Source organism: Lemur catta, chromosome 1 (assembly GCF_020740605.2).
Source record: "Lemur catta isolate mLemCat1 chromosome 1, mLemCat1.pri, whole genome shotgun sequence".
Taxonomy (NCBI): Eukaryota; Metazoa; Chordata; class Mammalia; order Primates; family Lemuridae; genus Lemur; species Lemur catta.
Window position 1 is genome coordinate 120,639,526 of NC_059128.1, and position 27,979 is coordinate 120,667,504.

General features: G+C 55.7%; 3 protein-coding genes across 9 annotated transcripts; 1 reads left to right on the forward strand and 2 right to left on the reverse strand.

Moving 5' to 3' along the window:
- The first annotated feature begins 4,441 nt into the window (after positions 1-4,441).
- MPV17L2 (MPV17 mitochondrial inner membrane protein like 2) lies at positions 4,442-7,146 on the forward strand. 2 transcript variants are annotated; one of them, XM_045553802.1, is made up of 5 exons: positions 4,442-4,698; positions 5,070-5,240; positions 5,953-6,029; positions 6,138-6,275; positions 6,577-7,146. In XM_045553802.1, exons 1-5 carry the CDS (start codon positions 4,512-4,514, stop codon positions 6,631-6,633), a joined length of 630 nt encoding a protein of 209 aa, XP_045409758.1. In that variant the 5' UTR covers positions 4,442-4,511; the 3' UTR covers positions 6,634-7,146. The 2 variants fall into 2 exon arrangements, with proteins under 2 accessions (XP_045409758.1, XP_045409768.1); XM_045553812.1 differs by having other exon boundaries at positions 6,138-6,266.
- Positions 7,147-7,190: 44 nt separating this feature from the next.
- RAB3A (RAB3A, member RAS oncogene family) lies at positions 7,191-12,433 on the reverse strand. The gene is made up of 5 exons (XM_045553791.1): positions 12,259-12,433; positions 10,923-11,150; positions 9,741-9,859; positions 8,668-8,792; positions 7,191-8,038 (listed from the first exon to the last, which is right to left on the reverse strand). Exons 2-5 carry the CDS (start codon positions 11,148-11,150, stop codon positions 7,848-7,850), a joined length of 663 nt encoding a protein of 220 aa, XP_045409747.1. The 5' UTR covers positions 12,259-12,433; the 3' UTR covers positions 7,191-7,847.
- A 3,517-nt stretch (positions 12,434-15,950) lies between these two features.
- On the reverse strand, positions 15,951-27,955 carry PDE4C (phosphodiesterase 4C). 6 transcript variants are annotated; one of them, XM_045553868.1, is made up of 15 exons: positions 27,787-27,955; positions 24,654-24,845; positions 24,060-24,096; positions 23,899-23,972; positions 23,674-23,726; positions 23,213-23,325; positions 23,046-23,139; positions 22,149-22,312; positions 21,880-21,978; positions 21,304-21,468; positions 21,123-21,222; positions 20,349-20,503; positions 18,651-18,773; positions 18,266-18,448; positions 15,951-17,785 (listed from the first exon to the last, which is right to left on the reverse strand). In XM_045553868.1, the coding sequence occupies exons 1-15, from the start codon at positions 27,918-27,920 to the stop codon at positions 17,441-17,443; spliced, it is 2,031 nt and encodes a 676-aa protein (XP_045409824.1). In that variant the 5' UTR covers positions 27,921-27,955; the 3' UTR covers positions 15,951-17,440. The 6 variants fall into 6 exon arrangements, with proteins under 6 accessions (XP_045409824.1, XP_045409793.1, XP_045409780.1 ...); XM_045553837.1 differs by lacking the exon at positions 27,787-27,955 and adding an exon at positions 24,926-24,933; XM_045553824.1 differs by lacking the exon at positions 27,787-27,955 and having other exon boundaries at positions 24,654-25,647.
- Positions 27,956-27,979: the final 24 nt, after the last annotated feature.

Genomic DNA, 27,979 nt, shown 5'->3' on the forward strand with positions numbered 1-27,979 from the left:
GTGTATGTTATAATTGTTTTGGTTGTAAACTATATTTCAAAAGTAAAAGCCTAGTATCAGTTTCATATTACAACTAAAAAGATTTAAGCTGCTAAAACACTTCTTATTTTTAAGAGGTGAAATGCAGTATGGGACTATTTTTTCTCCTTCTTTAAGCCCAAAGATGAGCTATTAAAGGGTCACTAAAGATTCATTTTGCTTTCACCAGTTCTTACAACCTGTGATACAAAGACTGTTTAGTGTAAGGTACTGTTGGTTTTTGTTTGTCAAGAGTAAGTGTAACGCAGGGGACTACTTTATGCAGAAGATGTAATTTCTTGCATAATACTTTGATAACATGTTTTACCACCTGTAAGGGTAAATGCTAAATATAACAGCTTAACCTAATAGCAAGTAAAAAAATTATGTGAATTAGTTTAAAAATTTGGATTATTATTATTTCTAATTTGGCACCTTTTTTGATGTTTATAAGCAGAGTAGCTGTTGTAGTTCTCCAACTAAATTCATATGAATATTGCCCAAGTCAAATATTGATATCTTAAAGTTTATATAGTACTTAACATACGTAATACAAATTTGAAGCATGAAATTTAAAAATAAGAATTGTTTTTTCTCCCCCACTGCCCCCCCCAAAAAGAAGTGACTAGATCTAAGTGTTTATATACTAGTTTGAACAAAGAGTGATGATTGTGGAAAAGAACGTAAGATATATATATGGAGACACTCAACAAAGGTGAGAGTTATTTGAACGAGGTCTGGCCTGTACAGATTTGTCAAGGCCTCAGCTGTCTCTGGTGGTAGACTGTTTCCTCCTCCTGCCACAAGGAGTGCACCTGTCCTGCGAGAATTTTATGTCCTGCTTCTAGGAAGAAAATGGAAGATTGGAGTGCCTTCCTTGCATCTGCTGTTTTTCAAGTGCCTTTAACTCAAAATAATCAATATGCCAAAGTGGCATGTATCGGGGGTGGCATGTCCTGAACTTCTTCAACAGGAACATATGAAATCACAGGTCCAGATGTCAACAGCTGTTCTTCCTGGTGGGCCATAAATTCCTAATCGATCCTTCAGTGTCTCTCAGCCAGTACCCAGTAATCCACTTAATCTGCTTACAGATTACCGAATGGTCAAATTAATGTAAACCAAAGTTATGGGAGGCCGCTGTTTTCAGCTCAGCTCCCGCACTAGGCGCAGAGAGCAAAGCGAGATGCAGTCACTCAGGCTCAGTGCAACATAACCAAACTGAAACTTTAAGGAAGCAGAGAGATCCCAAAACAGACCAGTTTTTCCTGAAATGAGGACATTCCAGTGGACCTCAGTCAGCCTAATAAGGAAGTCCCCTCTGCTTTAACCCCTTTCAAAAAATGTAACCTGATACTAACCAGTTCTTTCTTCTATTGTTGTATTTCCTTATTCCCACCCTACAAAACCCACTGCTCTGCTATGGCCCAGGGGGAGCTCTCATCTTATTTTGTGGAATAAAGGCTGCCCTGATTCACGAATTGTGGGAAACAAAAAAAGGTCAATTAAATCTATAAACTATGTTTGCTGTAATCTTGTCTTTTGACACCATAAGACATCAAAATAAAGTACAAAATTATAGAAAGGAAAACTAAAATGAGAAAAATAGAGAGTTACAAAGTTCTCTTACCTCTTTGGAATTGCTGGGCCTTCAGTTGCCATGAAATATGCATCTTTGTTGACGAAGTCTGAGGAATCTATGTTCCGCTGCCAGAGGAATTGTAATTTGACCTTTTTAATGTTTTTGAAATTTTTCCTTCAACCATGTTGGAGCTTTTCCACCAAGATGCAGTAAAATCTGGGGCCTGAAATTACCACGTGGGGGTTCTCGACAACAATAGGAAGTGCTTAAGCATAATTTTCAAAAAAAAGGTAAAATCACGACTCTCATATAGATGTGAAAATGAATACATGTGGCTGGGTGCGGTGGCTCACACCTCTAATCCCAGCACTTTGGGAGGCTGAGGCCAGAGGATCGCTTGAGGCCAGGAGTTCGAGACTAGCCTGAGCAACATAGTGAGACTCTTTCTCTACAATAAATAAATTTTTTAAAAAAATTAGCCAGGTGTGGTGGTGCACACCTGCAGTCCCAGCTACTCAGGAGGCTGAGGCAGGAGGATCACTTGAGCCCAGCAGATCAAGATGGCAGTGACCTATGATTGCACCACTGCCTGGGTGACAGAGCAAGACCCCATTTCCAAAAAAAAAAAAATTGGGAGTGGGAGTGTCTCTCCCACTGGGCAGAATTTATTCACACATCTATAGGCAAGAACTATTTCTTGCTATTAACAGTTATAATTACAGAGTTTATGAGATATCTCCCATAGAATCATCAGAAAACCCTAAAGGGTGTCCTCTAACAGGGCAACATTTTTTGTGAAGGGCCATATATAGTAAATAATATCGTTTTTGCAGGCCAATAAATGGGCATGACTGCATTCCAATAAAGCTTTACATATACACACAAAAACTTGAATTTCATATCATTTTCACATGTCACAGAATACTATTTTGATTTTTTCCCCGGTAACCATATAAAAAAATGTAAGAAACATTCTTGGCTCTTGAGTGTCACAAAACAGGCAGCAGTAAGATTTGGCCCGCAGGCGGTAGTTTGAGACACTCTGCACTAGGACAGAATGCATAGGTTTCCATTAAAATTTACTTTGGCCCTCTGAAGTTTCGCTGAAAAATCAACCCACAAAAAGCTGATTAATTGGAGAAAAGGCATACAAATTTATTTAATGTGTACACATGGGAGCTTTCAGAGTGAAGACCCAAAGATAAAGGGAAAATTGTCCTTTTTTTTTTTTTTTTTTTGAGACGGAGTCTTGCTCTGTCACCTGGGCTAGAGTGCCGTGGCATCAGCCTAGCTCACAGCAACCTCAAACTCCTGGGTGTTAGGTCCAGAACAGAGAGAGACACACACACACGAAGCCTCATGTGTAGCAAAATGCTTTTATTTTGAGCATCTGGGTTCAGACGGGTGGAGGCCAAAGAGCACCCACCAAGAGGGAGGGGAAAGCCTTGGGTTTTACAGGGGGTTTTTCAGTGGCAGTGAGCAACACCTGCAGAGACAGGGGAGAGGGTAGTAGCTTCATCCTTACCAGGCGGGGATAGGAATGCCAGTGCAGCTGTGTGTTAGATTTACAACCTGCAGACTCTCCAGACTCCTGAGGCTATTGTTTTACAAGCCTAAGTTTTCAGTTAACCACATTCCATCCTATACATACTTTTCAGGTTCCCACCACGAACAAACCTAACACTGGGCTAAAGCGATCCTCCTGCCTCAGCCTCCTGAGTAGCTGGGACTACAGGTGCGCACCAACATGCCTGGCTAATTTTATCTATTTTTAGTAGAGATGGGGCCTCTGTCTTGCTCAGGCGGGTCTCAAATTCCTGACCTCAAGCAACCCTCCTACCTCGGCCTCCCAGAGTGCTAGGATTACAGGCCTGAGCCACCCGCGAAGCCATAGCTAGGTTTTGCATAGAATAATTTTAGGTTTTATGGCTGGCTTTGGGGAAAATTTCTGACCTGCCTCAGGGAAAAGGGATTCCAGTTTCTATGGCTAGGCTGGGACTGGGGAATGGGATTGATGGACAAAAGAGTACCAGAGGGTCAGAGAAAATGTTTGTTTCTGAGGCTTTTCATTTTGGGGTATTGTTTTCTGAGCCCCCAAAATTACATTTTAAATGATGATATAATTGTTGTTGCAGCAGCACAGAGTTGCTGGGGAATGAGTTGATGCTCCGAATGTGCCCAGAACTGTGCCTCATGTTTCAATTATTATTCATCGGGAACTGAGGTCACAGGACCAGCTAAGGTCAGGACCAAGGCCACGGTCAGGATTAAGGTCAACGTCTGGATCAGGCAAAACTGTAGCCGCCCCTCTTCCCAATTTCCTTAAGTCTCTGCAGAATTGGACTCCGCCTCGGTAGCTGTCATGGCTACAGATCCGACCCCTTCTCGTTCATTCCAGAAGAATCTGGAAATCCGGAAGGCAACTAGACCACAAGGCCCGTCAAGTGTCCCTCTCAACTCGGGAGGCGGGACATCCGCCAGAGATTTGCTAGCGTGACAGCGGTCTAGGATTGGCCAGTGCAGTGCCGGGCTTGTAAGCAGAAGGATGCTGCGACGGTTTCCCATAGGCCGGCACAGAAAGGGGCGGGGAAACAAGCGTGCAACGCCACCAATTGGCATGCGCGAAGTAACGCAGCTCTTATTTGCCATTGGTCCGTGAGTGGGCAAAACCGGGCTCGAGACGGTCTATCATTGGTCGGTGAGGTGCGGCTCGGGCCGGGCGTGTGGCTGGCGAAGACACGTGCGATTGGCAGACGCGGAGAGAGGGGAGGGCATTCTGGGCGCGACGGTGACTCGCGATTGGTCGGCGCGGCGGGGGCGGGCATTCTGGGGCAGCGCTGACTCGCCGCTGGTCGGCGCGGCGGTGGCGGATCGGCGCGCGGTTTCTTGGGTTCCTGGTCTCCCGCTGGCGATGGCGCCCGGCAGCTTGCGCTGGCTGCGCGGCCTGTGGATTGCAGGGCAGCCTCTGTTCCAGGGCCGTGCGCTGCTTGTCACCAACACGCTGGGCTGCGGCGCCCTCATGGCGGCGGGGGACGGCGCGCGTCAGTCTTGGGAGATCCGCGCCCGGCCTGGCCAGAAGTTCGACCTGCGGCGCTCAGGTGAGGCTGCCGCGCTGCTGGCCCTTGACCCCGGGGACCTTTGACCCCGACCTCAAATTGGGCGATCCCCAAACCAGACCCCGCGGGCCATGACCCTGTCCCGTGGCCTCAGTCTCTGGTAGGACCCTGGACCTCGGTGTGCACCTTAGACCCTGACAGCCCTCCCTGGGTCTCAGTACCCCTCACACCCCTGGGGTCTTAGCCCCCCGAAAGGCTCCTGCCGATGGAACTTGTAATGTGAGAATACACGGGTGGGCTTTCTCTGTTTTCCGGCTGAGGCTCGGGAGTGGCATCGGGCTCGCCCAGGTCTTGGCCAGGGAGGGAGTGGGTTGGGGGGTTTGCCGGCCCCCTGACTCTTATACCACCTTCAGCGAGCATGTTTGCGGTGGGCTGCAGCATGGGCCCCTTCCTGCACTACTGGTACCTCTGGCTGGACCGCCTGCTCCCCGCATCTGGCCTCCAAGGTCTCCCCAACATCCTCAAGAAGGTCCTCGTGGACCAGCTGGTAGCCTCTCCCATGCTGGGCGTCTGGTACTTCTTGGGTAAGAAACCCCATAAGCTCGAGCTTTGCCTCTCCTATGTTGCGAGGGCGTGGCCATCTTTGTGTTCCAAAGGATGCAGAAATACATTTCTGATGTGCCTCCTGTGTGGGTGGCACTGGACTGGGGTCTAGGTTACAGCGGTGACAGAACAGACACAGCCTGACCTCAGGGAGCTATTGGGGGCTTATGTGAATGGTGTTGAGTGTAGGAAGTATGAGAACAGTATGTAATGGGGCTGCCCTGGGCGGGAGGTTAGGAGCACTTCCCAAAGGAGGGGACATTCAGCTGAGACATAAAGAAGGAACCAGCAGGCAGGGGAAGGGCCTGTGCAAAGGCCCTGAGGCCTGGTGGAAGAGGGGCTGGGGTTGAGGGAATTGCCAGCCTCAGGCTTTGCAGAGTCTCAGCGTATACCCACCCCTAGGCCCAGCTTCCTGGTCTCTAATGGAGAAGTAATAAAACAGCCTCAACTTAAGGGTGTGTCTCCTTCCTTCAGGGTACGCGTTTATATATTAATATTTACAACCTCTCTCCCTCAATGGGACTGACTTGTTCTGTGCTTTTCCCCTACACCAGCCCATTTGAACATCCTGGTCCCTCTGCCCAGGATGCTCTGTCCTTTGGGGGTCCAATCGCTCCCCTCCAACGTCAGGCCATCTTGCCATCTCCACAGTACTTCCCTGCCCTGACACTCACCCCCTCGTTTCCTTCCCAGGCCTCGGCTGCCTGGAAGGCCAGACGCTGGGCCAGAGCTGCCAGGAGCTGCAGGACAAGTTCTGGGAATTCTACAAGGTGGGAGCCCCCACCCAATCCGCCCACCCTGTCCCCGCCCACCACACCTGTCCTAACCCCGCAGGGCTTGGCCCCGCCCCTCACCACACTCTGGCCTCTGCCCCACAGGCCGACTGGTGCGTGTGGCCCGCCGCGCAGCTGGTGAACTTCCTCTTCGTGCCCCCCCAGTTCCGAGTCACTTACATCAATGGCCTGACGCTGGGCTGGGACACATACCTGTCCTACCTGAAGTACCGGGTGAGCACGGTGGGTGGACCAGGCACCCAGGGGATTCCTCAGGGGGCCACACGTGAGAGCTCCAAATGGCAGTAATGCCAACCTGGAGGATGAAGGTCTCCCATGCCCCTGACAACCCATACCCCAGGATGGCCCATGGGGAGCTCGTCTCTAGCGGTTAAAACCCAGCCCATCCCTGCTGTCTGATATGACCTCAGCCAGATTCCTGCCATGTCTACCAAATGGGGCTGACCCTGGCCCAAGGACAGGTGGAGGAGGGCTTGGTTAGGAGGAAAGTGGAAGGATGAACCAGGATCTCTTGTGTGGACAGAGCCCAGGCCTCCTGACACCCCCAGCCTGCGTGGCCCTGGACACCCGAGGGGACTGAGCTGCCAGTTCCTGGGACCGGATGCCAGACAGAGCAAGGCTGAGCCCCAGCTAACCACCCCTGCGCCTGCTGGAGAACGGGCTCCTGCAGCAGCCAGGATCCTGGGCCATGTCACGGCCCCACTCCAACTCCTGAGCATCTGGCTGAGTTGTCCCTTCCAAGCTGGGGCTCAGTTTCCCCATCTGGAATACAACCACAAAGATAGATGACCATCCCAGCTCTTCTAAGTGGAGCCTCATGTGACCTGTGACCAAGATGTCCCATCTCCAGCATGGGGCCCCACCCAGCCAGCCAGTCCCAAGCACCAAGCCCTCAAACACCGTTGTGGCTCTGGGCCAAGCAGCCCAAATGGGGCTTCCTCGGGCCCTGGGACAAAGGCAAGGACGTGGCCCATCCCCTCAGCACAGGGTCAGGCCTGGAGTCAGCCCCCAAAAGCTTCAGGCAGGACTGAGCAACCTCTAGGTCTTCTCTGGTTGTGGACTGTGGAAATTCCATTAAATTCTCTGTAATTGACAAGCCTGGGGATGACCAAAGCCAGCGTGGGTGAGGCTCGGAGCTCACAGGGACACAGCATGGTCCATTTGCTTTATTGGATGTGTGTAGTGTTGTCATACATCTCCTAGGGGACTGGAGGGCATGTTTGACACTCGTGAGGTCAGAACAGGTCGGGGTGTGGGGGTTGTAGAGTGGCGAATACCCACAGCACCCCCCACCACCAAGAGAGAAAACTTAGGGGGAGAGGAGCCTGGCAGGCCAGACTCTAACCCCTGTGGTCCACACGGAGACCCCCTGGCAGTGGCCTCAGCACGCCACAGCAGAGCGAAGGGGCTGGCAGGTGAGGCCACCTCCCATCACCCTATTGGCCTGCTCTGGGTATCATGTGGCCCCTCTTCACAACCAACTGTGGATAGGGGTGAATTTTAAAAAAAGTGGGGTCTCAGGAGGGTGAGTAGTGAGTTCAGGAGGGCCACGACACGCCACAGCATAGTGGAGACGGCTGTATGTACAGGGTGGGCAGGGCACAGGGTGGGCAGGGGAGCCTGGGCCCGTGGGGGACATCTTCAATAAATAAATAAATAAATAGCTACGATAATAAATTAGGGTGGCGGGCCAAGTCAGGGGCAGGAGGCTTGTGCCCATGGCTCGTGGGGGCTGGGTAAGGCCTGGGGGGTGGGGGGGACAGGAAAGGGTAGGGGTGACGGGCAGGGGAGCTCTCAGCAAGCACAGTCCTGGTGCGGGGGCGCCTGCTGGTCGGTGAGCTGTGGGCCCTGCTTGGTGCCCGTGACTGCAGGGTCAGCCGTGTCCAAGGACTCAGACATCTTCTCGCAGATGACGTCCACCAGGCGCTCAAAGGTCTGCTTGACGTTAATGTTGTCCTTGGCACTTGCCTCAAAGAACTCGAACCCTGTGGTCAGGGAAGGGGAGGTGAGGACCCTGGCCACCCCTCCCCTGCCAACTCCCAGAGATTTTTTCCAAGGGAAGGGAAATACCTGGTGCCAGCTGGCCCATTGAAGGCACTGACAAGTCCCACAGGGAAGCAACTTTGAACTGGGTCAGCCCTACATTTCCAGCCCTTTTCTTTACCCTAAAACTGTCTGCTTCTCACTGCCGTGGCAAGACCCTGCCCCTGCCCCACCATCCAGCCCAGCCCCAGGTACTGGCCCTGGAGGCCTCTGACATTCAGACCCATCTGTGCTGGCCCCCTCCTCACATACCTTCCATGGCTCCCCAGGTCCTTCCCTTCACAAAGCTAAATGCTTCTCAAGGGCCAGCAACACCCAGTGCAGGGCTGGACAGTAAGGGTGTCAGAATGAATCATTAACCTTCCTCATGGTGAACTCCTACACATCCCTCAAGATCCACATCAAATGGCTCCTGGATCAAGGGCCAGTTTGCAGAAAGTGTGAATTGTCTGGATTTGAATCCAGGCCTTGTCATGGTTTTGCTTTGAGACCTTGGCTGTGTCCCCTCCCCTTTGGGGATCTCCTGTCCTTTTTCTAGCCTTGTGGGTCTTCAGTCCTGCTGGGCACTCACCGAGGTGGTCAGCCAGCTGCCGGCCACGTTCCGATGACACCACCCTCTCATCTTCCATGTCACACTTGTTCCCCACTAGCAGCACCTGGGCATTGTCCCACGAGTAGGTCTTGATCTGGGTAGACCTGCAGGAGGCAGCAACAGGGCAGGTTGGGGCTTGGAGGATCCAAGCTCTATGTCCCCAGGCTGGTCCAGGGCCTGTCCCCTAGGGAGACAGGAGAGGGAAGACCCTGGAAGCTGGCCCCCCCTCCCCCTCACTCACCCCACTGCAACCCCCATCTCCTCATTCTTTAAACATGGCTGGTTCATCCTTCCTCGTGGCCTGTGTCCTGCCAGGAACTCGCTTTTCTCACCCCTAGCAATCCTTTCCAGAAGCCCCAGCCTCCTGCATCTCCCAGGAACTCCTCATATACTTTTTCTTTCTTTTTTTTTTTTTAAAGAGACAGAGTCTTGTTCTGGAGTCCAGTCAGTGGCACGATCACAGCTCACCACTATAGCCTCGAACTCCTGGGCTCAAGCGATCTTCCCACTTCAGCCTCTGGAGTAGCTGGGACTACAGGCAGGCACCAATGCACGTAGCTATTTTTTTATTTTGGTAGAGACAGGTTCTCACTGTGTTACCCAGGCAGGTCTCGATCTCCTGACCTCAGCCTCCCAACATGCTAGCATTAGAGGCATGAGCCATCATGCTGGGCCTCTCAAATACTCTTTCCTCTGTCCGGGTGTTTGCTCCAAAAATTTCCTGCTCTCAAAAGCCCCTCTTTCAAGCAACCTCTCCCACCCTTCCCAGATGCCCCTCCCAGAAAGAATAATTGTTCCCTCTTTAGCAAATACAAAGTTTTCTTAAAATTTGCCATTATTTCCAGGCAGGAAATTGAAATGTTTACAACCTCTAACCTATGCAAACTGTCCTTATTGGTTTTGTCCCCAACTGCCCCCACAAACCACCAATGGTGTTTTCCTATATGTGAACAGTTTCATTTTTGCATCTGAAATCATTTTTTTCCCATTTTCTTCTTCTGCACCAAGCTTGGCTCAGAGGATGGTCTGAGAGTGGGTGTAGGCGTGCTCACCAGTCCTGCACAGCATTGAAGGATTCCTCGTTGGTGATGTCGTACATGAGAATGAAGCCCATGGCGCCCCGGTAGTAGGCTGTGGTGATGGTCCGGTACCGCTCCTGGCCCGCTGTGTCCTAGGGAAGAAGAGATGATGGTCAGGGAGGACCCACATAAGCTCCTCAGAGCGGAAATGAGCTCTGAGATGGTCCTGTACAGCCCCCTTGAGACCCAGAGAGAGGCAGGAGCTTGCCCAGGGGCACAAAGGGTCAGGCAGAGCAGGCTGGGCTACCTGCATTCAGAGTACATCAGTGCTCCCTCATCCCGCAGAGTCACTGTTACCTGCAGAATCGTTCTCTCATTCATTCAACAAACATGTACTGGGCACCAACCGGCGCCACACCCTGTGCTGGACAATGGGAACACAGCTGTTAACAAAACAGCCAGAAATCCCTGCCCTTGTGGAAGTAATGGCCCCGAACAAGAAACAGACAATAACCACATAAATGTATCCTATGTTGGGAGGTGACAAGGACTCGGGAGGAAAATCAAGCTGGATGAGGATGGAGAATATCAGAGTAGTTTAAACACCTAAAAGCAATGAGGGAGGGAGGCATGTGAGGGCCAGGGGAGAGGGCACAGCCTGTGCAAAGGCCCTGGGGCAGGACTGTATGTAGTGTGTCTGAAAGACAGTGAAAAAGCTGAGAAGGAGATGGAGGAAGATGGACTAGGGTGAAGGTGTTAGCAGGGGACACACCAGGCAGGGTTTCCCCGGCTGGGAGAGGGGTGTGGGTTTGACCCTGAGTGAAGTGGAAGCCACAGGAGGGCCGTGAGCAGAGAAGGGACACTTCTGATCTGGGAATAACAGGCTCTGTCAGGGCTCTGTGGGGTTGGGGAGGAGGCAGCGAGACCCTCGGGGAGGCACCTGGCATTTGTCCCAGGCAGTAAGATTCCAGCTGAAACCTCACACAGAGCCTCGAATGGAAGAACTTGAAGAAAGGGAAACGGAGGCACTGAGATTAGGTGCTTATAGGGGAACAGGGGTGCTCTCTGTACTTCTGCTTTCTGGTACACAGCAGGTGCCTAATAAATGTCCAGCGTGTAAATGAATGGCTCTGGCCAGGAAAGAGACAGAAACAGTTGGAGCTGCTTTTCCAAGGAAGGGAGACGGACCCAGACGGGAGCCCCCAACCGACCCACCCAAATCTGCAGCTTGATCCTCTTGTCGTTGCGGTAGATGGTCTTGACCTTGAAGTCAATGCCCACGGTGCTGACGAAGGCGGGTGTGAAGGAGTCGTCGGCGTAGCGGAAGAGGAAGGACGTCTTGCCCACGCTGCTGTTGCCGATGATGAGAATCTTGAACATGTAGTCGAAGTTCTGGTCCGAGGACTCCTTCTGCCCATAGCGGGAGTCTGTGGCAGACGCCATCTGGGGATACGGGGACAGGAGAGCGTGAGGGGTTCCCTCCATCTTCGAAGGCCCAAGCCCAGGCATAGGATGCAGAGGGTGCCAGAAGGGATCCCATGTCCGGAGACCACCCCTCTCCTGTCAGCCCCAGGATTCAGGGCGGGCTGTGACCTTGAGAGGCTGAAGGCTTCAGGGGAGAGGCTCAGAGGGTCGCGTTGGAAGACACCCCTCCAGCAGGCCTGCACCCCAGGTCTGGCTGCAACCCTAAACCTATGGCTGTGCCCGGAGGAAGTGACTGTAGCGGGCCCCGCCCCCATCAATCTTTCATGGTCCTCAGAACAGAGCCGCGCGGGCGCACGAGCACACGCGTGTCCGGTCCCGCGGGGATGCGCGTCCGCAGCCTCCCCTTCCCCCAACTCCCAGGGCGGGGACCACGCAGGCAGTGGCATCTGCATCATGTGACGGGGGAGGGGGGTGCACACGCTCACGTGCGCCAGCTTCACACATTCATCTGTACACGCCCGTACACAAACGAGGCTGTGAACACACTCGGGGGCACAGGACAGAGGCGCAGACACCTGTCTGCACACTGACCCTCCTTTAGAAATGTGCAAACCCACTCGTGACCTGTGGGCACGGCTCCCTCCACCTATGGGTGTGCACATCGCCCACACGGACACGGATCCCCGTGCACGCATGCACAGGGCTGTGCATGCACGCAGAGTCCAGGCGCCGCCCTCCACAAGCGTGCAGCACGCACACACTTAGGCCTGGGGGGGTGTCACACGAGTATACCCAGGTACACAAGCAAGGGTACACACAGACCTGCTGACACAGGCGGGCGCGCACACGCGTGTGCACATCACGCGCACGCGCACGCAAGAGCCTCCCGCAAGGCACTCGCCTCCCCTCCCCCTCCGCCGCAGAGCCGGGGGGGTTGGGGGGTAACGCTGAGGATAGGGCAGGTGGGGGACGCCCGGGCCCTACCCCTCCCCGGCCCGGACGCTGCTGCGTCCTTCCCCCCATGCGTCCCCTGCCAGCCCGGTCCCCACCTCTGCCAACCCATCAGTCAAATGAAGGTTATGCAGGTGCTCGCAGCCAGAGCACGCCAAGCCGCCCGGGAGCTCACCTTGCCCTGCGCCAATGCAACGGCGACCCTAGCGGCGGCTTTTCTGGCGGCGGCGGTGACAGAGGTTCCGGTGCGCCGATGTGGGCTGCACGGCGGCGGCGGCGGCGGCGGATCAGGCCCCTGCAGTCCTCGGTGACGTCCTGCAAGGGGCGGGGCGGGGCCTCACATGCAGATAGGGCCGTGCCGCCATCCGGAGGCGGAGCCGCGCATAGAGCCGCGGCCACTGGCGCACGCGGAGCCAGAAGGGGAGGGGCTCCCGCGCAGATGGGCGCGCTAATAGGGCGGGGCCCGGCGTGCGCATCCAGTAGGGACGCGAGCAGTGCAGGCGCTGACTCCGCCTTCCGCCTGCCTCGGGGAGGCGGGGCTTCTCGGCGCCCTCTCACTGGCTTAAGCATTTGAGCGACGGTCCCAGTCACCAATAAGCGATCGTCTACTGCTTCCTCCTGTCCAATGGTGGCTTCTGGGCGATGGAAGGGCCGAGAGGCTGAGGCCTTGGCAGAGCCGAGGTCTTGGAGGGGCGGTTCCCTTCTCTGCCCGCGCCCACCCGGGACTGCTACGGCCACGATCCGATCTGAGGTGCTGTGACCTCTCGTTTAATGCCCCAGAAGAGAGGAACTGGAGCTCGAGGAACTGCCCCGCATTGATGGAGTTCAAAATAAACACAAAAGAAGAAAAAGGACATGCGGGCTTAGAAACCCCTGTTCATTTCCTGGGGTGTAAGACCTCCCAGGAGTGGGTGGCAGGGACTCCACCCCTCCCCTGTTCCTGAGGTTAACCCGCCCGATCAATTCCCAAAAAAGAAGGAAGGGGCTGTTTGCTCTGGGAACCTCTCCCACCCCCTCCCACCCCCCGCGAATGGAGAGGAAGATTGGAGGGAATGGCGAGGTAGGGGCAGAGAAGCCTGTCCTCGAAGTCTCCAAATGACCTGGGGAACGGGGAGGGTCCGAGCGAGGCCCCCTGCCCTGTGGTGTTCAGGGTCAAAGACCCGGGGGCTGGGAGCCCCCCCCTCTATGGTGCGGAAGCGAGACCTGGAGAATGGGGACTTTAGGGGCTAAGATGCTATTTGGTTTATTTCCCCAAATCTTAAGGGGAAAACGGAGCGGGGGTGAGGAGCCCCAAGAGACCCCGGTCCCCGCTCCGGGTCTTCAAACCCCGTAGGGGATGTGGGGCCCCCAAGAGAGTCCTGATCCCCTCCATCCACCCCTACGCCCCGCCAGAAGCCAGGGTTAGGGATGTGGGGGGTGCCTATTCCCAACCCCACCCCGAGCCAGGAGGCAGGGCTGGGGACGTGGGGGGACCCACCCCCAACCCGCGCCGGGAGGCAGGACTAGGGACATAGTGAGGGGGCTCGTCCTGTTTATAAAAAGCTCGCCAGCTGCGGAGGCGCCGAGAGACCAGAATAACTTCGCGCCCGGAGGCCCGGCCCCCTCCACCCCTACCCGCAGCCCGCCCCCAGAGCCCTGCAAGGACTGGGGACGGCCCTCCCCCTCCGTTTGCATTCGGGAAATTTATTTTTTCCTAAGGGTAACATCTTTGCCCTCCTCCCCCACTGGGACTGTAAAAGTATCACGACTCCACTGAGGAGAATTGGGAAAATTCAGAAAAACAAAAAATAAATAAAAATAAATCCACGTCACAGTCTCCCCCGCCCCGCCCTGCCCTCCGCGCCCAGGCCGGGACCTGCAGGCAAGTCCGCGCCCTCGGTGGGGCTTTGGGCAGCTGGTGCAGGCACCGGCCGCCGCGGAGGTGGGGACATGAGAGGACTCACTCCCTGACCTCTCAAAGGCTCGCTTCATACTTGGGTGGCTGGGATTACAGACGTGAGCCACCGCACCAGCTGACTGTGTATTTTAAAATAAAAATAATGCAAGGCCCTTATTGTTAAGAACCAGAGCCGGGGCAGTGGCTCACGCCTGTAATCCCAGCATTTTGAGAGGCCAAGGCAGGAGGATCACTTGAGGCCAGGAGTTTGAGGCTAGCCTGGGCAGCATAGCAAGACCCCATCTCTACAAAAAAAGTTTTTTAATTAGCCAGGTGTCGTGGCCTGCACCTGTAGTCCCAGCTACTCCTGAGGCTGAGGCAGGAGGATCGCTTGAGGCCAGGAGTTCAAGGTTACAGTGAGCTATGATGATGTCACTCCCCACTGCACTCCAGCTCCAGCAACACAGAGAGACGCTGTTTTAATAAATAAATAAATAAAACCACGAATCAGCACTGGGCTCTGGAATTAGGGGTGGTTGAGTTGGGGGGAGAGAAACAGAGGCTATGAGAAAAGGGGTGGGGCTCCCAGCCCCCAAACCCACCCAGGTCCAGCCCCACTTGAAGGAAAGTCCTGACTCAGATACTCCTTCCTTGCTTCCTTCCCTCCTTGCTGTTCCAGGTGCCATCGTCCCCAGGGCCTCAACCTGATGTTCCCTCTACCCTGAGCAGTGTTTCCCCAGCTTTCCTCATAGCTGGCTCTTTCATCCTCTTCGGTCTTTAACCAATGCTCAGCTCCTTCAGGAGTTCCCAAGTTAGGCCTGTCACCTTCTATCACATTGCTGTATTTCTCCTTCCAGACACATCCCTATCAGAAATGATGATGTTGACTTATTTATCCATTAGCCATCTGTGAGCTTATGGGGGAGATTGCTATTTCCTGCAACTAGATCTGTGGCCCAAGTGCCCTCTGATGGTGTGACATGAATGAAGGAAGGAAGGAAGGACCATGGAGAGAGCTAGGGAGCAGTGCCTGGAGGGAACAGCAGATCAAAGGCCCATGCTGGAACCCACTAAACCAGCTCCAGGGAACCTACCTCCTCCACTCAAAGGAGCCGCGCTCCAGCTCTGCAAAGGCGGCAACTTTTCTGCCCCTTAACAGAGGACAAATTGAGGTCCTGAGAGTCCCCTTAGGAGATCACAATGGCTGAAAGTTCTGAGGGTTCCCGAAGACCTTCTCTTACCCTCCTTTTTGGGTCTAGGGTGGGCCATAACAGCAAAGACTGTGCCCCTTGGGAAGGGTCTCAAACAGGACAAAACAGGGGACTTGGAGCATGTGCATGACTTGATTCACGCCTCTGTGGGTCTCCGTTTCCACATCCGTGAAATGGGAGAAGAGGCAAGGTTGACTTGCACATTGAGCAGAGCAAAGTGCAGGCTCGGGAAATGCTGTTTTCAAATGTCAACTGTTCTTGCAATTATGTGAAATAGCAAAGACCTTATTTTCCTTGTGAAACAAAAAAGGCTCAGGGAGGTTAAGGGGCTTGTTGAAGTTGTCAAAGCCCATCTCTGGGACAGCCACTAGGGATAGGTAGGTGAGCAATGCAAGGGCCTCTGGGGAACAGGGTCTGGAGAAGGTGGTGACATGAATCCAAGCATCCCAGCCCCAAAAGCTTCCATTGGGGCCAGCCAGTGGTTGATTTCTTGGGGGAGAAGATGCCAAACTGAAACCCAAAGGGTGAGGATGGAGGTGGGTGGGAGAAAAGCATTCCAGCTGGTGGGCACAGCATGTGCAAAGGCCCTGGGGTAGGGCTGGGTTTGCAGTGCAGAAAGCCAGAGCAGGCATACTGCAGTCAGTTATGGGGGTGAGAGGAACGCCTGTGGCCCCACCTGAAGGGGAATATAATAGGTGTTCATATAAACATATGGAGAAAAAAACCAGAAAGGAATAAGTCAAAACACAGAAGGCAGACACCTAAGGGTGAGGTTCCAACAGAATTTTATTTCCTTCTGTATATGTTTCCATTATTTCCAAATTCTCTACAGCGACCGGATATTACTTTGTTAAGTAAGGGGATTGGGGTAAAAACAAAAAATCCAAATAGAAATTCCCTAAAGCTCTGCCTTTTAAAAGTCTGCAAGGAAATGCACCAAGTTCGCGCCCCCAGATGGCTTTTAGTTCTCCCTCGCTGCAGAATGTTATCATTAACTGTGAGGATGAATAATCGGTGCTATGCTATTGATGGATGAAGGCAGCTGCTCTGGAAGCTGGGGCGGCTGTGATGACGTGAGGATCACACACGGATTTTCAGGCACACGAGGACGAGGGAAGGGGAGGCAGGGATCCAACTCGAGGCTTGAGCACTGCGCTGGACCCCACCCCACTCCCACTGCCCAGGGGTGCCGCTAGCTAATATTCAGCCTTGAGCTGGCAACAGGACCCCTCTGCACCTCAGTTGCCCCTTCGTGAAATGGGCAGGGCACTAATCTGGGTAATCAGGTGTTTTAAGACCTGAAGGGTTGATTTCACTCCAGAGAAATGCTCAATGCCCCAAATTTCTAGGATATTCCACTCCCCAACCAGAGTTTATCCAAGTATGAGGATCAAAGAGGGGAAACTGGGGCCCAGTAGGGATTATGATGCTTGCAAGAAAGTGTCAGGGGCTTCCCTCCCTCTAGGGGCAGTCCAAGGCAGCTTCAGGAACATGGAGACATGGATATCTGCCCCAAGGGGAAATTTTGTGCTTTTGTCGCTCCTCCACAAGAGGAACAACACGTGGGAGACCCAACAGCAGGTCCCGAGGCAGAGCGAGCAGGGGACACATACATCCACAGACACCGAAGACAGGAAATACAGCAACGTAAAGCAACGGCCCCCACTGAGCCCCCTTTCCTGCCCTCCCCCAGTCAGTTCTACATCCTGAATCAGGTCTGGGCGAAGCTCTGGTGCTGAAAAGCTCCATCTGCGGCCTGTTATCTTGCAGCAGGCCTGCTAGGGGAGGACAGGGAGGCATATTCGGGGGGTTCTCCTTGGAGCTGGCTCCCCACCCCTTGTACAGGGTGGCCCCAGAGGCAGGGAGCAGGCACATGCCTGGCACACAGTAGACGCCCAATCAATATCTGATAAAGAATAAAAGAATTAAGTGATGCATGTGACCTAAGAGTGACCACTGGAGAAGGTGGACAGGGGCCACCTTGAAGGCAGAGACCTCTCCCCTTCATGCCAGGGACAGAGGTCCAGGGGGGAGATCCCAAGGGTGCTAGAAGAGGCTGCCCCCAGCCCAGCCCCTTAGAGAGCTCTGTCAGCCAAGCCTGGGGTCAGAGTGGACCCCAGCCAGGTGCCTCCAATTAGACCTTGAGACTTGCCTATAACTAAAAGCTTAGTGGTCCCCCTCAATGGGTGGGGAAGCGAAGCAGGGGTCACCTGGGACCTCTTCCTGGAAAGTCCATGCACTAGGGACCATTTGGTGCCAAAGGGCTTGCCCTAAGTCCTGTGGTTGTCCAGGTGTAGGTCACTGGGTTTTTGGCCGGCTTCAGCGGACAGGAGCTTAGTGTCAGGTGACTCTGAGGCCTCCCTGTCTAACGCTGCCTCCTCGTCTTCCACCTCTTCCTCCTCCTCTTCCTCCGCCTCCTCCAGAGTCAGCTCAAACTGGAATCTGTCAGGGCCAGCCCACTCAGGGCTGGTGAGGTCCGGGGGGCTTCGGGTGATCTTGCTCTGGTACCACTCACGGTTGTCTTCCAGCGTGTCCAGCAGGTCCTGTGCGTCTGGGTGTACCAAATCAGCCCAAGTCTCCCACAGCGGGTGGGCGATGTAGTCAATGAAACCCACCTGTGGGTGGTGGGGCAGGCATGCAGTGAGTCCTGGTGAACCCAGAGCCAATCCAACCTCCACATCTTTGGCCAAGTTGTTCCCTCTGTCTGGAATGACATTTCCCAACTTCTACTCATGCTTCAAAACCCTCTTCAAATAACCCTTCCTCTAGGAGGCCTCCCTTGCCCCTTCTTGACTCCTCAAACCCCAGCCCTGACACCACAGGGCTGAATATATGTGTCCCCTAGACTGGGAGCCCCTCCTGCATTTCCCACATCGCCCAGAACACACATTTCCGAACCCCGGGAGTGCAAGTCCCTTTCTCTACAGCCAGGAGAGAATGGGTCCCAGGTCTAACTCGGCATAGCGCAGACTGCACCATGAGGGTGCACCCCCTTGCTGGCCAGCCCAGGTCACAGGGGGCTTGTGGGGTAGCTCAGTCTCTCCTTCCCCTCCCCCATCCCAGTGCCTGCTGTCCCGACCTAGCCACCTGCGGACCTGGGACTTCTCCACTGAGGCCGTGTGCTTGTCACACATGGGGCTGATGTCCAGGCCTGACTCACGCTCGCGGTCGCCCTGCTGGAAGAATTCCGCCATGATGCGGCCCGTCCACTGGCGGTACAGGGGCAGCGGTTTGGTGGGGTTGCTGAGGTCTGCGCAGTGCACCAGGTTCTGCAGGACCTGAGGAGAACAAGGCTCAGGAGGGCGCTGGCCAGGCCCGACCACCCCTGAACCTGCCACAGACACATCCATCTTACAGGGGGGAAACTGAGGCCTGGGAAGGGACGAATTGGCTAAGGCATAGGCATGTGCCTCTTGCCATTTCTTCAAGCTCCGTATACAGTCAGCACTTCATAAATGCAGCTAAATGAGAGCTGCACACCTGGATGCGGTCGGAGTAGTTGTCCAGTAGAAGGACGCCGAGGCTTGTCACCCTCTTGGTCTCCACCATGGTCTTAAGGTCAGCCAGGAGGTTCATGTGTTTGGACATGTCTGTGGCCAGCACCTGGGGACAGGCAGCGGAAGGTGACAGGTACGCAGGCACAGGGACTCTGTCCGCAGTGCCCCTCTCTCTCCCCGGTTCCCACATGCCTAGACCCTCGGCCCTCTGAGCCTTAGTGCTCTGAACCGTGCAATGCAACAGGAGTCACTGCGCAGCCCGCTCTCAGGAGGGCTCAGGCAGCAGTCCCGTCTGTGCGGGGGCTGGGCTCCGCCAGGGGCTCCGCAGACTTGTGCCCCCGCCAGTGAACGCAGAGAGACGGGGGCGCAGACATTGAGGGGCTCTGGGACTTTATCCAGAGGCCATGGGAGCCATAGCAGAGTTCAAGGCTGGGGAGGGCCCTGACTTCCGTGAGTCTGTCGTGGGTTCCAGAGTGTTATTAATATTTCCAGCCATTTGGAGGAAAGTTCGGCTCTGGACACAGATGTTTAAAAACTCATGTGGGGCTGGGTGCGGTGGCTCACGCCTATAATCCCAGCACTCAGGGAGGCCGAGGCAGGAGGATCGCTTGAGGTCAGGTATTCAAGACCAGCCTGAACAAGAGCATGACCCTATCTCTACTAAAAATAGAAAAATTAGCCGGGCATGGTGGCGCATGCCTGTTGTCCCAGCTACTCGGGAGGCTGAGGCAGGAGGATCGCTTGAGCCGAGGAGTCTGAGGTTGCTGTGAGCTAGGCTGATGCCAGGGCACTTTAGCCTGGGTGACAGAGTGAGACTCTGTCTCAAAAAATAAAAAAATAAAAAATAAAAATAAAAGTAAAAACCCATGTGGACCCAGCCCAGCCAAGAGGGACCCAGATGTGGCCCACAGGCCTCTCTGAAAATCAGACAAAAGTCTCAAAACTTCTCCCCAAACCTCTCCTCTGCCCCCAATACTATTCAAAGCCCCAACTTCCCATTGCCAAACTTTTAGCTCTTCCTCAAGCCACAGTTTGGTTTCCTCTGAGCCCTCCCTACATGCTGTTCCCTCTCCTGAGAATACTGTTCCCCATCTGCAGCCCCCCTCATCTTGCACATGCTGGCTTCAGGGTTCCCTGCTCAGCAACCCCTGCCTGACCTCCTTATGAGGTCTGGGCTCCCACAGCTCCTTGAACTTCCCCCATCATGGCTCTGCCTGCAGGGCCGTCATCACCTATGTGTCCATCTCTCCCCCAGACCACGAATCTCCCAAAGGCAAGAAGTGTCTTGGGCATCAGCCCAGACCAAGCACACAATAATTGCTCAATAGATGCTTCTCATGTGGCTGAATGAGGCACAAGACCCCAAAACCTATTGATGTCCCCCTACCTGAAAAAAAAAATCAAATGGACAGATGTGCTTAATTTAAGGCTTAGAAAAAGTTGTACCTGGAACCCTAGAAACTTGGTTGCCATGTAGCCTCTGTGCAAATCGCAGCCAGGACCTCCCCTGCCCAGGGCTCCGGCAGTCACTGCCCCATTTTACAGAAGAGGGAGCTCAGGCTCAGAGTGGGGACATGCCTGGGGCTGGCTGAACCACCGGCCACCCTGCCATGTGCAGGGAATGAGGAAGTCCCGATCCTCGCCTCCACCCCTCTAGCCCCAGTGACCACGGCGGCCTCACCATGTCGATGACCATCTTGCGCAGGCTCTGCCACTGGCGCTTGGTGAGGTTCCGGAAGATGTCACAGTTCTCTGCCTGCAGCAGCTTGAAGCCCACGGCCAGGTGGTGGTTCTCCAGCACCGATGCGTCGTTGTACATCAGTGCCAGCTCCGAGTCTGCAGGGGAAGCCGAGGGTCTCAAGTCCTGCCCACTCAACCTGCATCCCCCAAAGGCAGCTTTTGGGAATCCTTGGCAAACTCCTACCCATGCGTTGAAGGCCCCACTGTAATGTGCCCTCATCCAAGAAGCCACCCAGGTCCCAGGGTTGGGGGTGTCTGTGTTTGGCCGTGCCTACCCAAGACTGAGGACTCTTCCTAGGGACCACCATGGCAGGAGACAGTGCGTGCTGAGTGCTGGCTGAATGAATAATTGACACTTCCTCTCATTGCACTCTGGGTTTGAGTGAGGGTGCTTCACTCTCACCCACAGCACTCCAGTGCTTGTACTCAAAAGGCGCGTAATAATTGCTTATCAACTGAGTTTTTCAGACTCCTTGAAGGATTCTAAACTTTCAGATCTTGGTGGACCCAGATCAGTTCTGGCACAGCTTGTTATTCTCTCACTTACTGCGCACCTGCTGTGTACCAGGCTCGCTCTGATCACCTGAAGGGAGGGAAGTCTGTCACCACCATTTCACAGATGGGGAGACCAGGCTCAGGGCAGAGACTGGGCCTGCCTGAGGTCACATGGGTGACAGGGCGGAGGCAGGGCCCCCCGCTCCCCAGCCCGACTCACTGGTGTTAATCAGAAACTGGTTGGAGACTCCAGGATGGTCCACGTCATGGATGGCACTTGCGAAGACAGCAGCCAGGATTTCCAGGTCTGTGAACACGGCCTGAGCGGGCGGGGCCGGACAGGTGAGGCTAGGCTTTCTGCACCCTGCACCGCTCCGCCACCCGCGGCTGTCACATGGTACCTCGAGGGCGGGTGTAGCCAACAGTACGTGTGTGGACTGGGCCACGTCAGCGGCATGTAGGCTGTTGTGATAGGCCACGTCGGCATGGTAGTGACCCTCCAGGGTCAGCAAGTAGGTGACCAGTGTGTCTGCTGGGATCTGGAATGTCTTGAGCAGGTCCCGCTCCTGGTCCATCACAGGCCCCTGGTCAGGGCCTTGGCCTTGGGGCTGCAGCACACACTATTCCTACTGCTTCTCTCTCCTGAACCCCATCCACCTCTCAAATGCCCCCTCCTCTGGGATGACCTCCCTGCTCTCTTTCTGATTCCCTCAGTCCTGACTCCACGGCACTAGGGTTGTCTTTGTCCAGCTGTTCTCTCCAGACTGGGTCTCTTCAGGGCCAGGCCCAGGGCTGAGGCTTGTTGACAATGAACTGGTCAACCTAGTGAACTCCTATTCATCCTTCAATACTGTACTCAAATTATCCCATTCAGGGGTTTTAGAGAGAATTTGAAAAACGAGCATCTGTGAGGTCTTGGGGTAGGAAAGGGTAAAGGAAACCCCAGGTGGATTGGAAGCCAAGGGCAGGGGAGGTACCTGAAAGATGCTGAATATGATGGCTGTGAGGGGCTGGTTCTCACTTAGCTCTGCCACCTTGAACACATCAAGTCCCCACGTGTTGATGTCTTCCAGCTCCTAAAATGTGAAGGGCTAGAGCTTAACCCCAGCCCAACTCTCCTAGACTTTGGAGCCTCAACCCCCACCCCGGTCCCACATTGAGCCCCAGTACACAAGTGGGCAAACTGAGGCCTGGGACAGGACATCCACACAGAGCCCAGGGCTCAGCATTGTGGCTGCGGACCCACCTTGGCCAGTTGCCCCTCCTGGTCAGTCTGGACCCCAAAGCGTGGGACGGTGGCTGAGGAGAGGCTGGCACTGTGGTGGAACCCATGCAAGCCGCTGATCTGAGACATGGGCCACGCAGGCTCCTGAGTGGTCCCCCTGGGCAACTCCACCTCAGTCTGCTGGTCTACGGGGGCAAGTGAGATTCAGAGAAGCCAGCTTGCTTGCGGGGTCATCCTGCCTGGCCTCAGTGCCTAGACCCTGCCAAGCCCCAGGACCAACCTATTTTCCTTTTTACATGGCCACAGTAAGCTCAGAGTTAAGTCTCTATCTGGCCTGTAGCTTCCCCTGTCCTCTGTTCATGGCTGGCTCAGTGAGCCCTTCTGCTAGGCATGGCTCTTAGGCACCTGGGACCCAAGAGCATTTTCTCCCAGACAGCCTAGTGTCCTTTCCATCTCCCACACTGGTGTCTGGTTCCAACTCCTCCTTGGCAGACTTCTACTCATGCTTCGGAACCTTAGCTTTAATGTCCTCTCCTCCTAGACGTTTCCCCTGTTCCTTCCTCTGATTCAGCCTTGACCAATGGGGCTAGGGGTGTCCATGTCTGGCTCTGTCTCCCTAAGACTCAAATGCACTCTCCTCTGGGATGACCTCCTTGCTCTCTTTCTGATTCCCTCAGTTCTGACTCCATGGGACTGGGGGTGTCTTTGTCCAGCTGTTCTCTCCAGACTGGGTCTTTTCAGGGCCAGGCCCAGGGCAGAGGGTTGTTGACAATGAACTGTTTAATCTAGTGAACTCCTATTCATCCTTCAATACCCTGCTCAAATTAGCCCATTATCAGCTCTGTAATAGAAGTCTTTCTTTCTATCCCTTCTTACTACTTCTATGATGTTGTCCAGGTAGTGACACACACAGCTCACCCAAGAAGGTTCGGGAAATGTACTCGGACACCTGGTTCCCGGAGCGGCTGGTTTCAGAGAGATGGGTCAACTCCCGGTTCAGCATCCGCTTGAACTGGGGGAGGGTAGGAGGTAAGGATGGGGGCACTGTGCACAGAGGCAGGCGATCTGGGCTGTGCAGCTCTCACCTTGTTGGAGGCCATCTCTCCGACCGAATGCCGGGTCTGCAGTGTCTCCAGCTGATCCAGACACCAGTCCAGCTCGTCCAGGGTCTCCAGTGCCAGCTTCTGCCCAGGGTCCTCTGGGAGTCGAGGTGGTCAGGGCCTGCCCCACCCCCACTTCGGGACCCTGTGCCCTTCATGCCTCGGTTTCTGCACCTGGACCCTGAAACCTTTCCCACTGGGGCCCAAGTTCCAGATCTGTCCCCAGGTGGCCATTATGTGGCCATGGGCAGGTCTCTGTCTCTCTCTGGACCAGCCTGAGCCTCCCCATTGGCAACATGGGCATGGTGGACTCAGTCCATGGGGCTTTTTGGGGGGAGGCAGGCCACAATCAGCTGCAGCCTGAGGACTCAAGGGTGGTGTCCACCAAGACAGAAGGGAAGGTGACAGCTGTCCCTCAGTGGGGAAGGGAGGAATAGGTACAGTACCTGTAGGTGCAGGGGGCTGGCTGCTGGATGCAGAGTTCCCGACCGATGCCTGCCTGTGGTACAGTAGGCTCAGGGGTGGCCCACCCGTCCAATCTGGCCCCACACCCTAACCTGAAGGCACCAGTGTCCTAGCCCAGCTTGTCACCCCCTTTTCGGCCAGGCCCTGCCTCTGCCCTGCCCACTTTGTCCCTGCCAGCCCTGCACCCACCCCCACCCTCTGCCTACTTGGCTGCCCCATGGCCTTGCAGGTGGGCAAGGGCCGCCATGTTGCTCCGAACCGTCCGCAGACTGGCCAAGACCTGTTGGGAATGAGGTGGTCAGTGGTGGGAAGGAGATGTCAGTTCCACCTACACAGCTCAAGGGGGTTGATAAGGGTGGGCACCCACCTGGGCAAAGGGTGTGACAATCATGTCTTCTCCATGTCTGCAGGGAGATGGACCATCAGGGAGAGTGGCCAGGAGAGCACCTGCGCGTTCCCATCTTCCAACTTTTACCCACACTGTGTCCCCAGCTGAGGGTGTGCTCTCCCGGTACCCTCCTGGTCCTTGGGCTCCCCTCAGCCAACTCTCCCTGGGAGCTACCATGGCCCCTCAGACCACTCACTCACTTTATCTGCATCTCATAAATGGGAGAGCCATCCTAGGGGCAGTAGGGATCTTAATAGAGACAGGACGGAAACTACTATATTTCCCTTTTCATTATGGCTACCACGAAGCTCAAATCAATGTGTTTGTTCAGTTGCTGCTAATTGGGCTTAATGTTTTTGGATTACTACCCCCACCTCACCCCAGCATAAGACCAAGCACAGAAGATCACCAGATATCATTTGCAGCACACTCACTGAATAAATGGGCTCCCTGTGGCAAACTCCTTCTTAACCTTCAAAACCTAGCTCAAATGGCCACTTGAAGGAGTTTGCTGAATAGAAAAACAAGGAAGGACAGAGGGTCAAGGTGTCATCCCATCAGCCCCAAACTCACAGGTCGCTGGCTGTGGAGGAGTTCCGGGACATGGCCTTGGGCGAGAGTTCATAGTCGCTGTCTGAGCGGTACAGGAAGGACTCGCGCCGCTGGCTGTGCGGGGCAGGAGCCTGGATGATCCGGCCCAGGCCAGGCCCAGACTGAGGGTCCAGGGTGCTTCTCCCGCCCGGGAGCCCATTTTCCAGGTCAAAGCTGAAGGCAGAGGAAGTATGGTCAGAGACAAGGGTGCTGGCAGTTACGCGCCCAGCTGTGGCTTGCACCCGTCCTGTCACCTTCTCCCTGGGGCTGTGCTGTGCTCCGGCAATTGTTTCCAGCTTGTCCATCTGCCCCACGGCCGTACCCTCTCAGCGACTCTGCACCTCTCGCTCGCTGGTCCCTGCATCTGTACCCCAGCGTCCCTCCCCACTGGGGTCACTCTGGACTCTAGGACCTGAGTTCCAGATCTTCCCCAAAGTGGCCGTTTGACTACAGACAGGTATCCCCCTTTCTCTGGACCTCAGCGTCCTGTCTCTAAGATGGGCGAGGTGTGGCCCATCCCAGGACTGTCTTAGGGGGTCACAATGGCACGTCCAAGGACTGCGACTGGGCGCCCATATTACAAAGGGGTAAACTGAGATCTAGCTCGCATGGCTGACACGGGGGCTGGAAGCAGTTTCTTCGGCTCTTCCACCTGACGGGTGTCAGGGGCAGCCTAGCTCTCTCGGGCTCCTCACTGTCCACAGGGGTCCCACCGCAGCCAGCTTGGCCACACCCCTGGGGACACCTGGCCCCGCCCCTGGCCATCCAGGCTCCGCCCCGCGCCAGGGCCGTGGGCCACACCTCCGGCTCGCCCCCGCCCCCGCCGCCTCCGCCCTGGCCTCCCTACTCTCCTCTTCTGCCTGCTCTCGCCCAGCTCGGTCAAGTATGACCGGGTGGGTCGGGGTCCGATTTGACCTCTCGGAGTTGGACGTGGTGCTGGAGTTCGGTCGGGAGAGTTCGATCAGACTCGGCTGAATCCGACTGCGCTCGGGACAGTTCGGAAAAGCCCGAGCTTGCGCGCTCGCCTCAGTCCGGCCGCGCTCGGTCTACTTCGAGCAAGTCCGGGTAGCGTTCGGGTCGGGATCGGGCATATTCGGCTAAGTCCGGCTACACTCGGGTGGGTTCGGGAGTCTTTAGGTTCCCGGGGGCAGGTCGGAGGCTCCGAGAGTCCCCGCCCGGGAGCGCGGAGGGGGCGGGGCTTCGTTGACCCTTCCCTGCCCTTCGGCGGCGGCGGCGAGGGGAGTCGGCTTTGTGGACCGACCCGCGGCGGCGGATCCCCCAAACCACCCTACCAGGGGGAGACCTGCGGGCGGCGCCCCCCGCCCTCTTCTCGCCTCTCCCCAAAGGCTCCAGGAAAGCGCTCCTGTGGACATATAGGGAAACTGAGACCAGGAGCGTGGCAGGGTGTTCGAATCCTGATCCCGCGCGCGGAGGGTGTTAGGTTTGTTCCGGGTGGGAACCCGAAAAGTATGTATAGGACAGAATGTGGTTAATGCAAAACTGAGGCTTGTAAAACAATAGCGGCAGGAGTCTGCGGAGTCCCCGACCTTGCAGATCGGACAGCTGCAGCCGGCATTCCTCCCCACTCCCTGACAGAGGCGGCGTTCATCCCTCCCTAGCTCCCCTGATAAGGGCGACGCCGCTGCAGGATGGATGTGACTGGGGCAGGGGTCCCAGGAGCTGGTTGTTTGAAAAAGAATTAATTACAATCGGCTGCTCTGGCCCACTTACTTACTGCCCCTGGAAAACTCTCCATAAAACCCAAGGCTCTCCCCTTTTCTCTCCTGGAGGCTCCTTGGCCTTCACCCATCTGCACCCAGACGCTCAAAATAAACAGCATTTTGCTACACAGGAGGCTTCCTGTCTCTTGCTCCGGACCTAGCAGAGGGTTAAGGGGTGAGCATGGATTTTCTTGGGCCAGGGGGAGGCTGTTTTTCCTCCTGCTCTAAACTTAGCCGGGAGGGGCAAGCCAGGCCGGGTCAGGCTGTGGTTCCATGACACGCGCTCCGTGGGGTTGCGGCTGTGCAAACCGCGCGGCTGCCCATCGGCTGGAAGGGTAAACCGAGGCATGGAGACTTGAAGGCTTCATGCCTGGGACCTGGGTTCGGGTCCCGCGTGCGGTGGACCCGCCCTCCTTTAGCGTCCCTTTCTGGTACCCGATGTGCCGCCCGACGCCCATGCGCTCCCTATGGGGCCCGCAGAAGGGACCTCTCATTGCTGACTTCTGGTGTCCTGAGGTCAATCTCTGGGACCGCCCCCCCACGGTAAAACGGTGCTGTCAGCGTCCATGGTCACGCCTCCCTTCCCTTCAGCTGTCACTGGCCGTGTGACCTTGCAGAAGGAACCTCCTGTCTCTCTGAGCCTCTGGGTGCCAAACTGCCAAGTAGGTGCCAATTTGGCGCGACCCTAGTGCCAGTGCCAGCCACAGTCGGCGCCCACAAGCCTCACACCCGCGACCCCAGACTCACGCCCCCGCTCCCACGAAGTCGTGGCCGGGTCTCGAAGGGTGGGGATTCGAACCCAGAGCCGTGGACAGTGTCCTTCCTTGGAGGATGCCACGAAACGGAGCAGCAGGACGCCAGCGCTCAGGCGGCACGGGGCCGCTCTCAGCCGTTAACTCCCAGACACTGTCCCCAAAGCTCGCATCAAATCAGGTCTCCCTCTGTGGACACCCAGGACTCGCCGTGAAGCCCCCAGGTCGTAGGGTCGCTGGTGCTGGGACAGAATGGTGGCGGCGGTGGCGTACGCCAGCAGAGGAATGCCCCTTCCCCTCTTCCCACCGCCAGGACGCGCGGCCCGTCTGCCCCGGCAGCCAGTCAGGGGGAGACTTGAGCCTCAGCCCGTTCTGCTCTGGGCTGCACAGTTGGGAAGGGACAGAGGGCTGGTCCCCTGGGCGTGTGTCCAGACGGCGGGACGATGAGATAGAGATAGAAACAGAGTCACCAAGAGCGAGGGACAGAGATAGTGTAGGGGAGAGAGAACCAGAGAGAGGGAAGAAGGGGCACAGCACCCGTGCCCTGACCCGGGCCAGGCCCCAGCTGTCGCCGTCTGTGTCTTTCCTGCCTCCCTGGCCTCCCGCCGCTAGGGACCCGCCAGGCCCTCCGTCCCGCCTCACCACAGCGGATGGGCCACGGTGAAGCGCCGCTGCAGGCGGATGCTCTGGTTCACCTGGAGCTTCCTGAAGAGCCCGGGGGAGCCCCGCGGGGAGCCGGGCCCGGGTCCCGGGGCGGGCACTGGAGGGCCCTGCATGGCCCGGACCGCTGGGAGGCTGGACCCGGCGCGGGCTGCGCGGGACCTTTTCTGCACAG

Bases quoted from the DNA above. Each gene is read 5' to 3' on its own strand.
- RAB3A (XM_045553791.1), bottom strand. From the start codon at position 11,150: ATGGCGTCTGCCACAGACTCCCGCTATGGGCAGAAGGAGTCCTCGGAC. The intron at 9,860-10,922 runs GTGGGTCGGTTG...CTTCTTCCCTAG, and splicing joins GGATCAAGCTGCAGATTTGG to GACACAGCGGGCCAGGAGCG. The intron at 8,039-8,667 runs GTGAGTGCCCAG...CCCTGACCACAG, and splicing joins GCAGCTGGCTGACCACCTCG to GGTTCGAGTTCTTTGAGGCA.
- MPV17L2 (XM_045553802.1), top strand. From the start codon at position 4,512: ATGGCGCCCGGCAGCTTGCGCTGGCTGCGCGGCCTGTGGATTGCAGGG. The intron at 4,699-5,069 runs GTGAGGCTGCCG...TACCACCTTCAG, and splicing joins GTTCGACCTGCGGCGCTCAG to CGAGCATGTTTGCGGTGGGC. The intron at 6,276-6,576 runs GTGGGTGGACCA...TTGTGTGGACAG, and splicing joins TGAAGTACCGGGTGAGCACG to AGCCCAGGCCTCCTGACACC.
- PDE4C (XM_045553868.1), bottom strand. From the start codon at position 27,920: ATGCAGGGCCCTCCAGTGCCCGCCCCGGGACCCGGGCCCGGCTCCCCG. The intron at 24,846-27,786 runs GTGAGGCGGGAC...CTCTGCCTTCAG, and splicing joins ACCGTGGCCCATCCGCTGTG to CTTTGACCTGGAAAATGGGC. The intron at 22,313-23,045 runs GTGAGCTGTGTG...TTGCCCCCGTAG, and splicing joins CATTTCCCGAACCTTCTTGG to ACCAGCAGACTGAGGTGGAG.